This window comes from Channa argus, chromosome 24 (assembly GCF_033026475.1).
Source record: "Channa argus isolate prfri chromosome 24, Channa argus male v1.0, whole genome shotgun sequence".
Taxonomy (NCBI): Eukaryota; Metazoa; Chordata; class Actinopteri; order Anabantiformes; family Channidae; genus Channa; species Channa argus.
The window spans coordinates 42,200-56,978 of NC_090220.1; the positions used below are offsets into that span (position 1 = coordinate 42,200).

General features: G+C 38.0%; 2 protein-coding genes across 3 annotated transcripts; one reads left to right on the forward strand and one right to left on the reverse strand.

Moving 5' to 3' along the window:
* Nucleotides 1-295: 295 nt before the first annotated feature.
* Nucleotides 296-10,130, reverse strand: xrra1 (X-ray radiation resistance associated 1). The gene is made up of 17 exons (XM_067494464.1): nucleotides 9,887-10,130; nucleotides 7,373-7,509; nucleotides 7,212-7,283; nucleotides 7,052-7,124; nucleotides 6,860-6,957; nucleotides 6,291-6,409; nucleotides 5,359-5,460; nucleotides 4,709-4,827; nucleotides 4,545-4,594; nucleotides 4,364-4,456; nucleotides 4,194-4,287; nucleotides 3,995-4,113; nucleotides 3,724-3,900; nucleotides 3,433-3,589; nucleotides 3,185-3,300; nucleotides 2,952-3,057; nucleotides 296-2,861 (listed from the first exon to the last, which is right to left on the reverse strand). The coding sequence occupies exons 1-17, from the start codon at nucleotides 9,975-9,977 to the stop codon at nucleotides 2,671-2,673; spliced, it is 1,914 nt and encodes a 637-aa protein (XP_067350565.1). The 5' UTR covers nucleotides 9,978-10,130; the 3' UTR covers nucleotides 296-2,670.
* An 81-nt stretch (nucleotides 10,131-10,211) lies between these two features.
* LOC137109082 (sialidase-3-like) lies at nucleotides 10,212-13,854 on the forward strand. Of its 2 annotated transcripts, none has more exons than XM_067494469.1 (4): nucleotides 10,212-10,444; nucleotides 10,562-10,754; nucleotides 10,909-11,148; nucleotides 11,254-13,854. In XM_067494469.1, exons 3-4 carry the CDS (start codon nucleotides 10,924-10,926, stop codon nucleotides 12,259-12,261), a joined length of 1,233 nt encoding a protein of 410 aa, XP_067350570.1. In that variant the 5' UTR covers nucleotides 10,212-10,444; nucleotides 10,562-10,754; nucleotides 10,909-10,923; the 3' UTR covers nucleotides 12,262-13,854. The 2 variants fall into 2 exon arrangements, with proteins under 2 accessions (XP_067350570.1, XP_067350572.1); XM_067494471.1 differs by having other exon boundaries at nucleotides 10,249-10,402.
* The last annotated feature ends 925 nt before the right edge of the window (nucleotides 13,855-14,779 follow it).

A 14,779-nucleotide genomic window follows, 5' to 3' on the forward strand; every position in this document is an offset into this window, starting at 1 on the left:
TTGACTTTATTCTGTAAAGTGCCCTGAGATGACTTTGTTGTGAATTGGCGCTATATAAATAAAGTTGAATTGAATTGAATTGAACATGATATAGCAATAATAACTAATAATAATAATAATAATAATAATAATAATAATAATAATAATAATAATAATAATAATAATATTATTATTATTATTAAGAGGATGACTTGCAAAAAAAAAAAAGAATTCCTAATGTGTTTTTGTTCAACACCCTACACAAAATTCTTGATCAGCTCCTTATTCATCTACAAAAGATGCTCCTCTAATCAGGATCAAACTCAAGGGTCTTGAAAAAAATTTGGTACAGAAGGAGGACCTGCACACAGGAATGAATCAAGAAAACAAAAATATTGATTTGTATTATTTATCAGCGCATACAAAATGTTATAAAAGTATAAGGCAGGGTTTAGTAGAATTGTAATAATTGACAACAACACAGACAAAGGAAAATGAATTGATCCCAAATAATGATGGAAGAACCTGAAAATTAATCATCCTGCCATCACCATCTTATAAATATTTGCATGTGGAAAATAAAAAAACCTCTGTGAGACTGATGGAAGCAGTTTGTGCCAACTGCCTGAAATATAGCTGATGTTAATTTGACTGATCAAAACTGTTCAGAACTAACATGTACTGTGTAACAATGTCTTGCAGAATGGTACGCCTTTAGTTTTCTTTCATTACAGAATTCCAGCACAAAAACACTGCAGTTATGCAACTTTATTTGCTTGAAGTAACAATCATTATCCCTTGAAAATTACTGACTATTATAGCCAAAATAAAATTAGCCAGGACTCCCTGGCTAAAGAACAAGTCCTTTAGCTGATGTCATGGCAGAGCAGCTTAAGTGTCGTGGAAAAACAGTAAGAGGGACTCTGTACTGTTTCGATATAATGCAACCACACTAGAATCAGAGACTTTTAGCAGCTAGGGTGTCTGGTGCTGTTGGACATCTTTGGAGCATGAGCTCTGCTGAGTGGAACTGAGCTCCAATGGACTGGAAAATATTTCTGTAGCTCAGTGTCAAACCTCTGCCATTTGGCACAGTCTCCTCATTACCGTCAAATATACCGAAAAAGATGACAAAACCCTCACTGGACCATCACACCGATAGAAGCTAAACTTAAACTCTAAATTCTTTACTTGTGCAAACACACTCTTTGCACATGTAAATGGTAAAAAGAATAATTCTGGCATATATACAAAATACATTATGATGTGACTTTAAATCTTTGTAAGTCTTACAGGGTTAGGGTTAGGGTTAGGGTTACAACACTTCTTTCCCAATAAAATTGGAAATCCTTTTGCATTCTTTATTTGGTGATTGAAAAACATGCCACAAAATGAGACCGTACTGTAGTAATCTGCTGGCTGTAGAATAAAAAAGCTCTTTGCTATATACGATGTATGTTGTTTTCCATCAACTACATAAAAAACAGGGGGTTATCCACACTTGAATATAACATTGCAGAATTCCAGCATGAAATACAAAGGGAGTACTTATTGAGTTTTTCCACGTGCATGTGCTTTCTCCAACAGAGCAAACTGCTCTGAAGGAAAACAATTGAAATTGTATGAACAACAAAATCCAACTATGACCTGATATGATAAAACACTTCTGTTTTAACACTGAGAAACATTGTCATGCCAAATGATACACCCGATTCTTCTTGTTGTAGCTGTATGTTTAGGGCTGTGAACTGTAAATCATATTAAGCTGCAGATGTCTGTTCAACAAACAACTACCGCTCGACTTTATTCTGCCTGAACACATGAATACAGTTATGAAGATAAAACTAAAACAGGTGCACTAAAGGTAAAGGAAAAGATATGGGTTATGAGATACTGGATCAATGATCTATCAAAACTTCTTACCAGCAGTATTTTAAAACATTTTTACACAGTTATAAATCATATAATGATCACAGCTTGAGCTTTAGTTTATTGATTAAAAACTGCACACACACAACAACAGTTATATTTTAATTACCACAAATCATTGTGGATTTGAATTTGAAATTGAACTGTATTATATTTTCACTGGTTAGCAAAGGAATTAAATGGGTCAGAGCACACAGTATACTGGATAATTTCATGCCAGAGGCCTGCTTACAGAAACAAGCTGGGCCATAGGAAACACAAACTTTTTTTTTGGTGAAATTTTACAAATGTACACAAATAGTTTAGATTGTCTCTCCCCAAAGAGAAACTTTTAATTTTTACAGCTGAAGCCTATTAGCAGCAGTTAGTGCTGGATTAAATCTGGGGGGCTGCAGCTGCTCAGTGCAGTCACTCTATGCTTGTCACAGTAACAATCAGAAAGACTCGTGGGAAGAAACAGAAACAGTCATTTCAGCAAATGCCACCCAGTTGCAACTACAGACAGTACCAGTTACTTATTTCTTCATCTGTAGCCCTCTCCATGCAGAAACCAGTTGCCTGAATTAATTTCAATTTAAATCAGTTAAAGCTGCTTTCTGTTGCTTGCAACTTTTCTAACTTTTCTTCTTCAAAAACATTTTTTTCTTCCTTCAAGGTTCAGTAGGATGCTAAATGACAAACTTTTTTTTAATCGTCTGATTATTTCCACTCTCACCAAATGTAATCCAATGCCTATAGGAATTCAAAGTTTAGCTGATGACTTTATGAATTAGAGAATGTGCGCAGCGGTAGTTCAGCTCCACTGATGTTGGTGTTTCTATCAGACTCGATGTTGCCTGCTTGTTCCATTGTGCTCTTATGGACCATCTTGTACTTTGTCTTCATGTCCCTCAACAGCAACAGAGCGTCTTTATATTCTTTTTTGTTAACACCTTTGCCGTGTAGGACGCTACCTGAACAGAACAGAAAGTGTTATATATATATAAGGTGAAGTCATGAAAGGTAAAGTTGACGAAGACTGATTGTATCTGAAATGTGCATACTTAAGGAGACTTCTCTTATCGATGTAGCCTCTTTGATTTCTTTGATCATTTTATCAACCCGTTTATTTGGCTGCCTTATTAGTTGTAATGTTGGAAGAGGTTTAATCTGCAAACAAAAACTTAATTTTAAAGTCAAAACATGAATGTGATAAAACTTTTTCTTACAGTTCCTGCCAGATTTAATGGAATTTGAGCATAAATGCTTAATAATGTTGTACAGTAAAATATCAAACCCTTCTCTCTTTTTCTTTGTATTGTGTCTGGATGTCATCAAGTTTTGGTTTCGGATCTCTGTAAACATTCAGATTCTTCAGTGTGTGCTCCAGCATCCGAACAGCTGTTTGAATTCCTGTTGAAGGGGGGGGGGAGCATAAATATTCCCTTTCACTATGGGGCTATTGTATAGCCAAACTCCTTAGAGCTTGGGGAAAATGTACAAACATAAATAGCTGCAGATGAAGTTACAGTCCTCACTCCTCACCAATGTGCTCCACCACACCGGGATTTGGTTTTGCATCCATCAACATTTTGTAATAGTTAACATTTTCAGGAACGTCCTCTTTCTCGTCTCCCTCTTTCTTCGCTGGAGTCTCTTTCTCATCAGCTTGAAGATAAAACTCATATTCGTAAACGTCTGCCTGAACATGAAATAACATGCAGCAAAGAGTGACAATAAACTCTATAGATTCTTATCCACCATATTTTTTAATCATATTCATAAACCTAAAGGTAGAAATCATTTAAAATTCACAAAACCTGAACACATACACACCTGAGTAACAAAGAAGTGCTTTGTATTTTCTCTGATGGCGTTACTTTGCTTATTTTTAGCCTTAGGTTCTGGTGCTCTCTTGAAAGTCACCTCACCTTTATCAACCTGAATTTGGGCAGGATGAGGTCCATTCCTCAACGCTGGCTTCTTTGACACGCGTGGGACTCTATTTTCCACCTGCAATATAAAAAATGTCAAAAGAAATCTCAGTGATAGAATGACGAAATCTGGAGGCTGAGTTTTCACATCAATGCTGCAGAGCAGATCAAACCTTCAATTTTGGATCAGTGGACACGTGCAGTGGAAGCTTCACAATGTCTTGTGGCTTCTCACGCTTTATTATTATCCCAAGTCTCTCTTGAAGGTAATAGGTCAGTAAGGGGGGATCTCCTGTGTTTAAAAAATAAGTGAAGTATATTTCAGCATTTCAATTTTGAAATATGTAAAGACTGCCTTTCATATAAGATTACCTTTTCTTTGTGTGGTCAGAGGGTTGGAATTGATATCTATTTCACAAAGCTTTGGGAATAGGACGACAGCCATCAAAGATTCTTCCTCTGCAATCTGACGAAAAAATGCTAATGAGACACTTTAGAGAGTTTTTTCTTTTTTTTTTCTCCGTATGAAATGGTAAACGCACCTTGTTGTCAGCTAAATTGAGAAACTGAAGCTCAGGTAGTGGCAAATTGGATCTGAAAACTGAATACTCCTCCCAGTTTTCGTTGTGAATGATCTAGGGGGATCACCCATAAGTTCAAAGCACAGATTTAGAATATTGGCAATAAAAACACATTGACGAAACATCTCAAACAATGATTTACCTCTGAGATGCACTCAAACCTTTTTACACATTTGGAAATCGACCCAGAGGCTGGATAAACAGTAAAAAAGTATCAGAATAATTAATTATTTACAGGAAGCAGTAAAAACTCTGACCTGTAGATTCACTGAAAAGTTATTTACAAATGACATTAAGAACATTTACCAGGTGGCTCTTGTTTAGCCTGCTCTTTAACAGAAGTCTGGGCCGTGATTGAATGGCCTATAAGTTGCAAATATGGTACTTCAGAAATGCAGTTCCCCTGTAGATTTAAGTGTTTTATCCTGTAATAGACAATAAAGAAATTTTCAGTTCTATTATAGTACTATTATTTTTTCCTTAATTTGGCATCTTTGTAAGAGACAAATGTGTCAGTGATGACAAGAAGTGCAAAACTGATACAGCTGCAGCTGATTATCTTTTTTTCCATGTTAAGACAGTGGAGATGCAGAGGCATGTGATCTTGCTGCATGGTAAACCGTCCAAAATATGTTTCCAGTTTTTAGGTTTCTTTTCTGATTTGAAAAAATAAAAAAAGGAAAGAAAAAGTTGTCTGGGTAGCTGGTAATTGAGGGGTTAAGAGGTGTACTATGTAACTGCAACGCCCACAGTTTGAGTCCTTGCCAGTGGATCATTGTTGCATGTCATACCCCTCTGTCTTTGATAGTTTGCTGTTTCCATACTGTCTGCTGTCAATTAAAGGCATAAAAAGCCTCAAAATGGCCTGTATTATATTTATGCAACCTGAATGGTACAACACATAGCAAGTAATTTCACTATGACTTGGCGGAGACCACATCAGACCACATCAGGACCTTTTAAGGTTTGTAAGACTGCCAAAGACTTCAGAGGACAGTTTGTTGTCATCCAGCATCAGGACTTCAAGAGCACTAAATAGTGTGTCTTCTGTAGCTGGCCTGCACAATACAAAGTACAACAGTACAATCAAATAACAAATTATAAACATATACACCCTAATAACCATGTATTAATTTTATAAGGTAGTTCGTTAAGTATGGCTAAGTTTGGCAGTATGGTGGCCCAAACTTTATTTAACTGGTTTGCAGGTGTATTACTGTAAATAACTTTACACAATTCTATTTCACAAGAATCAGTAGAATAAATTTGGAACATTTGGTCAATTTTAAAACACTTTCTAAAGCAAAGTAAGCCAATAACAAAGTGGGTTATTAAATTATAACCAATGTAGTGATGACATATAACAGTGGATCCAAAAGTTAATTCTACCAAATGATGACTGACATACAGTACCTGGTTTTAAATATCACTATAAAAATTAAGAACATGTTACAATTCGTTTAGACACATGATTCCTAGTCATGTTAATGTTATGTAAAGATACTGTATTAATTTTGCTGTAATGCATGTAAGAAGCAGACTGCCGTCTGTTATATTGTACTTAGACAATGAATTAGCGTTTTGCTGGGAAATATACATATTAAAACAAACGATTTTATAATTATTTTCATTCTGCTAGTTTTTTGTAATAGTTTCACATGGGAAGTAGGGTTTTTGCCACCCTCTGCCTGTCAAACCAATCATTACGCTGCTTGACAGAAGTGAACTACATGTAAAGTTGTGTTAAATGTGATTGTTAAGTGTATACATTTGCATCGATCATTAGCATAAAATTACTTCCCTTTAAACAGTCTAAAGATCTAAGGTAAAGAAAACATTTTTATTCATTAGTGATAATGAATGATAGTGATAATGACAATGTACTAACAGTTCAGGCAGAAGACATTGGAGCTGATTTCCAGTCAGATGAAGAACTTTTAGACATGGAAGTCGACCAATGGAAACAATGTCTTCATTTGACAAATAGTTGTAGGACAAATTCAAAACCTAAAGAGATTTAAATACTTTGTTCAGATTAACATCAAATGGAAAAAGAAAAGAAGTAACATTATTACTACCAGCATGCATTAACAGAGTACAAATCTGAGATACTGCAATTTGAAATATTACTGATGCTATGCTGGATTACCCGTTAACTTTGTTCAAATATTTACAAATGTTAAAATTCTAATGCATAAAGTAGGCATCAGTTCTGCTAAAATTATGATTGCATTGGCAGTGCATGTGTTGTTGTTAAATATTAAAGCCCTCCTTCATAGAAGAAATGCAGATGTGAAAGAAACTTAAAAATTAACAGAAGACACAGAATAAAGAAGATGAAAAATCTTTTGGAACAGAGTGGAGAGGTTTTGTTCTTTTTAGTACTACAAAGTAACATCAAACTATGTATTACTACGCACAATGGTGCAATTAATGGGTCAATATCATTCATCTTACCTCAAGAAAAGGAAAGTCAGCAGCATCAAACATCATGTTACAAATCCTGTTCACAGACAGATCGAGTTCTCTTAAAGACCCAAAACTGCTGAAAGACCCTGTAGAGAAATAATGGACATGTTCTTAAAGTCACTGCTTATTGCAAGAAGCACAAAATCATATCAGAAGTTAATAAGATAGAGAAAAAAACACCTAAACGGAGGGAGTTAATAGATGCATCGATGTAAACTACATTGTAAAACACCTCCAGTTCTTCTGGTTTGACCTGTGAACAGTGAGGGAAAATCTAATCATATTTACCACACAAAATATGAAATCATTTAGATTAGTTTTTTTTTAAGTTGATGCTTACAGAATTCAGGTTTTGCTCACTGATGTCAACAGAGCAAAGCTCAGATGGCCTATCGACGCAGTGTAAGTGAAGCTACAAAAAGAAAATTGTAATTGTTTGGTGTCCCCTAGAGGTGATGCTCTTGATATCCTTTGTTAAATCAGCAAGTTCCACTCACTTACCAGAAAATATTCATCTAATGTGTTACCAGCAGCACCAGCCTCCCTGTTGTTTTTAGAATTATCTTTTATTCTTCTGGGCACATTTCTGTAATTCTGCTTCTTTGTGTTTCTGTATGCTGCAACCCAATGACCAGCACCTACAAGAAAATGAACAAAATAATGTCATCAGGTGTTGGTTGCAGGTTTAAACATTTTAATGATTTATTAGAAATGTAAAAATGACAGTCATTTATATTAATTAGTCTGAAAATATTTTCTCAGTTTTAATTATTACAACCAAGGCTAACTTTTTGCCAATGCTCTTTATTAATGTCTTAAACAATTAGTTAGTAGTAGTTACAGTAATTTAACTCTAGACATCTGAACCAAGATGAATTTGTTATATTATGCCCTTTATAACCTTTGCTCACGACTTGTTACAAATTGAGAACCCCATTACTCTTTATTATTGGCTTGCTAACATTTAAACCTGCAGATTGTATGCCTGGAGGTGTCTCCCTATTCAGTTTAGGTGCTAACACAATTTCATGCTGGAGGAGTATTTTCCACCACCTGGCATCCTCAGAGTTGTTGTGATTGGCCTGTAACCCATTTGAAAATCATTAGTATTTATTAACTATTAATAGTAATTATAGCTGATGACGCCTTTGTAAATTTTGTCTAATCGGCAGTGGTACAGTAATATATGCAATAGGCCATTTCACCCATTGTTGATCTTCTTTTCCTTTCGGCTGTTCCCTTTCAGGGGTCACCACAGTGAATCATATGCTCCATCTAACCCTGTCCTCTGTATCCTCTTCTCTCACACCAACTAACTTCATGTCCTCTCTCACTACATCCATAAATCTCCTCTTTGGTCTTCCTCTAGACCTCCTGCCTGGCAGCTCCAACCTCAGCATCCTTCTACCGATATATATTCACAGTCTCTCCTCTGAACATGTCCAAACCACCTCAATCTGCCCTCTCTGACTTTATCTCTAAAACATCCAACATGTCCAGACTGTCCCTCTGATGCACTCATTCCTGATCCTGTCAATCCTCATCACTCCCCAAGAGAACCTCAACATCTTAAGCTCTGCTACCTCCAGCTCTGCCTCCTGTCTTTCTTCAGTGCCACTGTCTCTAAGTGGAACAACATCGCTGGTCTCACCACCATCTTAAACACCTTTCCTTTCATTTTTGCTGATACTCTTTTATCACACAACCCACCTGACACTTTTCTCCACCCATTTCAACCTCGCCTTCTTCACGTCTTTCCCACACTCTCCATTGCTCTGAACTATTGACCCTAAGTACTTAAAGTCCTGCACCTGCTTCATCTCTGCTCCCTGTAACCTCACCATTCCCCCTGGGTCCCTCTCATTCACACACATGCATTCTGTTTTGCTGCGGCATCACCACGGTCTTACAGCTCTCATACATGTCCTGCACCACTCTAACATACTTCTCTGCCACTCCAGACCTCCTCATACAATACCACAGCTCCTCTCTTTGCACCCTGTCATACGCTTTCTCTAAGTCTACGAAGACACAATGCAGCTCCCTCTGACCTTCTCTGTACTTCTCCATCAGCATCCTCAAAGCAAATACTGCATCTGTTGTACTCTTTCTAGGCATGAAACCATATTGCTGCTCACAAATGCTCACTTCTGCCCTTAGCCTAGCTTCCACTACTCTTTCCCAGAACTTCATTGATTGGCTTTATTCCTCTGTAGTTGCCACAGCTCTGCACATCTCCCTTGTTCTTAAAAATGGGCACCCGTACACTTCTCCTCCAGTCCTCGGGCATCCTCTCACTCTCCAAAATATTAATAACCAAACTAGTCAGGAACCTTACTGTCACCTCTCCTAGACACCTCCATACCTCCACAGCTATGTCATCAGGACAAACTGCCTTTCAACTCTTCATCCTCTTCATCACCCTCTTCACTTCACTCTTACAAATCTTTGCTACTTCCTGCTTCACACCAGTCACCTCTTCTACTCTTTGTTCTCTTTCATTTTCCTCATTCATCAGCTCTTCAAAGTACTCCTTCCATCTTCCGATCACACTTCTGGCACCTGTCAATACATTTCTATCCATATCTTTAATCACCCTAACCTGCTGTACATCCTTCCCATCTCTATCTCTTTGTCTGGCCAACCTGTACAAATCCCTCTTTAGTGTCCAACCTAACATACAAGTCCTCATATGCTCTTTGTTTGAGCTTTGCCATCTCTACCTTCACCTTAGACTGGATCTCCCTGTACTCCTGTCTAAAATACGCATGTTTCTGTTAGCTAACCTCTTTCTCTTCCTCCTACCAGTCCAGATCACATTAGCTGTAGTTGTTCAGTCATCTGGAAGCACCTCCTGAACCCCCCCCCCCCGCCCACACACACACACACACACAAAGCATTCTTCCTTATCCCCATTGTTAGTCGCTTTCTAAATATGTTTGACAGTTAATTGCTTGTATTTAAATATCTGACTGGCCTTACTTGACATAGCCCAAGTTTACTAATGTCACCCACCTTCTCTCCTTTGGCGGAGCAAAGTCCGAGAGGGAAAACATTTGGTAGAATAGCTCTGTCCCCCATTACATTTAGAAGACGGAGCAGTCATATTGTTTGCTTGTTGAATCCATTTATTAGGACATAACTTTTTATAAAAGAGCCCATTAGAAATTTCACGCACTGAACTGGTTAAACTACTTGTTACAACACATTTTCCTATGAGCTACTCTGTAGTGCTCCGTATCCTAGCAACAACCTGTAAGACGAGAGCCGCTCCTCCCATCCAGAGGGGGGCGCTAAAGTCAAGCAGGGCGGAAAAGAGCGGCGAGCGTAAGTCGTCAAAAATTTGGTTCCACTATAAGATAGTACTCCGCCGAGCCAGCTTAAAGTATTGTAAGATGTTGAACACGTATTGTAGCATTTTTGCGTCAGCTTTTCACACAAGACACACAGAATTTAACTACTTATTAAAACGATATGTATATCCGTTAGCAGGAAGCTAGCATAATCGTGACCTGGAAGCAGGACTCAGTGGTAGGCTGCTTTTATTACTCCCCTCCTCCCCTGTGACGACTGGTAACGTTAACTGTCTTTTCTGATGTATCATTACTGTGTTAACGCGCTAATGAGAACATATAAGATACAATAATTTGTTGTTGCTGCACTTGACATAGCTATTTACACCCAACTTAGAGTTTATCCAGGACGAGCGCATGCGAACACGGAAGTGATTGTCAGTGCGCCTCTCGCTTCAGTGGCGTCTTTGCTTCTGATGAACATAGCAGCAGTATCGTGTACATCAGTGCTCCCATGGCGTGAAATTAAAGGGTATAATGATGTTCATGGGAAGATCTGGGATGATAAATGTGAAGACTGATAAGTGAAGGTAAGGGCTGTGTTATGCACACTCATTAAATTTAAATACTGGTTTTGTAATTGTATTTGAATGTGTCTATGAGGAGCTGCTTGGCGTGAACTCCTGTTGTAAGAATAAAACAAAATTAAACTTGTGTTACAATTGGTACATTTTTTATTAACAGAATCTCTGATCCACCATGGGAAACACACCCTCCAAGAGTGGCAGCGGAGAGGAACCGGTCAAAACTACTTTGTTTGAAAAAGAGCCAAGCGGGATAACCTACAGGATTCCTGCTCTCATTTACCTGAGGCATAGTCACACCTTCCTTGCCTTTGCAGAGAAAAGATCATCACCGTCTGACCATGATGCAAAAATTCTTGTTATGAGAAGAGGAACGATGAAAGATGATGGATCTGTTCAGGTTATTATCTGCATATTTGCTTTGCTTTAAAACTGCCGATAAAACTTTCAACATTATCTCTGTTTATCTTTTTAATTGCTATATGCGCTATTTTTTTTTTTTCAGTGGTCAGACAGTGAGGAGCTATCCACAGCATGTCTACCACACCACCGTACCATGAATCCTTGCCCTGTGTTTGAGAAAAACAGTAAAACACTGTTTTTATTTTTCATCTGTGTCTGGGGAAACACCACAGAGTATAGACAGATCCTCACAGGTAAGAACAGAGTGCGTCTTTGCTGTGTCAGCAGCACTGATGATGGGCAAACTTGGAGTCAAACGAAAGACTTAACAGAAAGTGTGATTGGTGAAACTATCCTTAAGTGGGCCACATTCGCTGTGGGTCCGGGCCACGGTGTTCAGCTTGAGAACGGCAGATTGATCATCCCAGCATATGCCTATTATGTCCCTTACAGATGCTGTTCCTTCCCAATTCCTTTTACTGTCTACCCACGGGCACTATCAGTATATAGTGAAGACTTTGGACAGACATGGCATATGGGTAAAATGCTTAGAAAAAAGTCCTGTGAATGTGAAATGGCAGAGATTATAGACCACGAGGGTAGGAGTCATCTCTACTGCAATGCTCGTCACAATGGAGGCCATCGATGCGAAGCTCTGAGCGAAAACAGTGGTCTGTGTTTTGACAAGCCCCATGTGGCTTCAGAGCTCGTCGAACCTCGTACAGGCTGTCAAGGCAGTGTCATTGGCTTTCCTGCTCCTGAATTTGTCCCAAGTGATGAAGCTGAAAGCAAAGCTTGTGGCACATCACTTCTGTCACCAGACACGCAAACCTGGCTCCTTTTCATGCACCCAACCAGTAAGTCTAGAAGAAGGGATATGGGCGTGTATTTGAACCGATCCCCCCTCCACTCATCAGGATGGGACAAGCCGAGGATAATCCACAGTGGGCCCAGTGGCTACTCAGATCTGGCTTACAGTGAGGACAAGGATCAGTTTTCATGCCTGATGGAGTGTGGTAAACAAAGTGAACTCGAGCAGATTGCATTCGTGTCATTCACTCTTATTGATGTCATGCAGTCTAGTAGTAGGAAAGAAAAGAAGATGCGTTAAATTGTGGTTGTTTGATTTCTGTGTTACAAAGCTGTAACACCGTCCTGCAAACTAAGAAAACAAGCTAATGCCAATAAATATGCTAAACGTTAACATCTGTCCTTGTTTACTGTTGTTCTACATACTGCATGAGTCGTGTTTTGATGTCTCCTTGTTTACATGAAAAAAATAACTTGAGTCTAAATAGTGTTAATATGCAACCAGCTGTAAAAGGAAGGGAACTATTTTTATAGTACGGTGGTGGATTTAAAGCAAGTGTGCTGGACTGTCATAACACAGGCTTTATGTGTAGCATGTTTGACAAGCACTTCATACCCATTTCTGCATCTTATTAAGACTGTCAGTAAATTCCGAGCAGTGGAGAGAATTTGCCTACCTCTTTTTATTTTCATAAGAGACTCATAGTGGAACTTGTAAAGTAGAGTGTAGAGATTTCCTCCATGCTCAGCTTCTCCCTTATATTTAGTAGATTCACGTATGCCTTTTACTACACTAATAAAACTTAAGCCGTGCCACAGCCTGTCGGTGCTCAGCCTTTTGTGTCGGCTCCAGCAGGTGCTAGAAGGCTGAAAAAAGGACTGGACAGAAAAACATTTAATTTTCGGCTGGCCACATGTTAAGCTCTAGTGACAGTTCAGTAAGAAAGATATTTCTTTTCTTTCCTCTTTTTCTCTCTGGCCTCTCTATCGGTTATTAATGTTGGCTATACTGTTTTCTTTTATCACTTTCTTGCTTTTCAACTCTCAAATCCCTCTTTTCGCAATCACCGTATCATCATATCCTATCAATGATCTTTCTACCTGGGTTCCTTAAGTTATATGATCACTGGATGCGGTCCTTCAAATACCATTTCAAAACTGGTCGTCTGACATAGTGTGCTAATGCACAGCTTGCCTCCTCCACATCACCACAGTTTCCTCCATAATTTCCAAGGACATTTGTCCAGCAGTCCCCATCAAACAACCACTGCCTCTTCTCCGCCACCATCACGTGTCAGGGTTCTGGGGGATCCTGTTTTATCCCGTCTTCAAATGGGTGAAGTCTAGTTGCCACAAATCTCTCTGTATAATAATGTGTTTTTTTATTCGCTTTCATTTTCATTTCATTTCTTTCCTATTGAAGAGACCAAGATCGAAGAGACCAACCAAACTGTATAATTGATTTTTCATAATTATTATTATTTTTTTAAATGTGGATAAACTAAGAGGTGTTTTCTGCAAGATATTTCTGTCAGTTTGTGTTTAAAAGCAGTATTTACTGTGGGTATATTGTTTATTTATTGGCTCACAACATGGATTTCTGAAGATACTTTTTTCTGGCATTAAGTAATATGAGCAGGTATGAGCCAGGGGGCTTGCTGTTTGTTATTGCATAAAAGCATTTAATAGAATGAAAAAGACCCAGTATGTATAAAGCCGCTAGGAATTTGCACACATGAAACCTTGTACTGAGTGACTTTAAAATCCCTATTGCTATAGGGAATGCCTTGAGGTAGTTCTACAATAGTTATATTGTGTTTTTGTTGTGGGAAGTGAAAAAACATGCATGAAACATGTATTTTAGTAGAAAATAAAAGTAACCTGTGATGATCTGTCTCATCTTTTTTCCAACTGCTCTTTTCTGACTGTAATTAAAGTAGTTACTGGTTTTAACATATTGTTAGAATAAATCTAAGCAGACAAGCTAAAAAATAACTTTGTGAAATTGGGTATGGTAAAAATAACCTGGGTGGTTAGAAGTAAAACCATCCACTATATAGGATGTATTTAATCCCATTATCAGCCAATGGTCCAATACCTTAGTTGTAAAGTGGCCTCTAGGGAGTTGAATATAATTTAACAGATGTGCACACAGCAAGTATGAATGAAGCACTTCAGGTAGACACAATCATAATGATTCAGAATTCTTGAATGTGCTAATCAACTGTTGTAGATATAACTGAAATTCTTTGATTTGTTAGAAGGGTGAGCCTCATGTCAAAACCTGTAAAGGTAATTATCTCTGCACTGCTGGCAGTGCTGTTCAGTGAACCTGGGTCACACAAGCTTCAACTGCACTTCTTCAAATTAAGAAACGTTTTCAAGCATATTTCTAGTAAAAACATATTTTGAAAAAAGTTGCATACCGAATCCTTTAGAGTAAAATTTTCTCAACCAAATGCCATGAAAAATACCACAATGAAAAAGATGTTAGTCTACTTTCTCTTTTGTCTTACGTATGGCAGCCTCAAATGGTCTGCACTGCACTTTTCTACCTATTGGTATTTAAACACTTTACACTGTACATCGATCAGCAACAACATTAACATGCGTGGAGAGGACAAGGGTCAGCATGGCCACTCTTGTGTACTTTAGTCACCGTACACAAACTCAATACTTAAGTAAAAGTGCAAGTGGCAAAAATAAATTCTCCACTACCATTAATACTTTAAGTAAAAGTACTAAGCAGTTTATCTACATTTTACATATAGTACAAAAGAAAAGTATTTCAGTAAGACAGTAATGCATTTTAAACTATA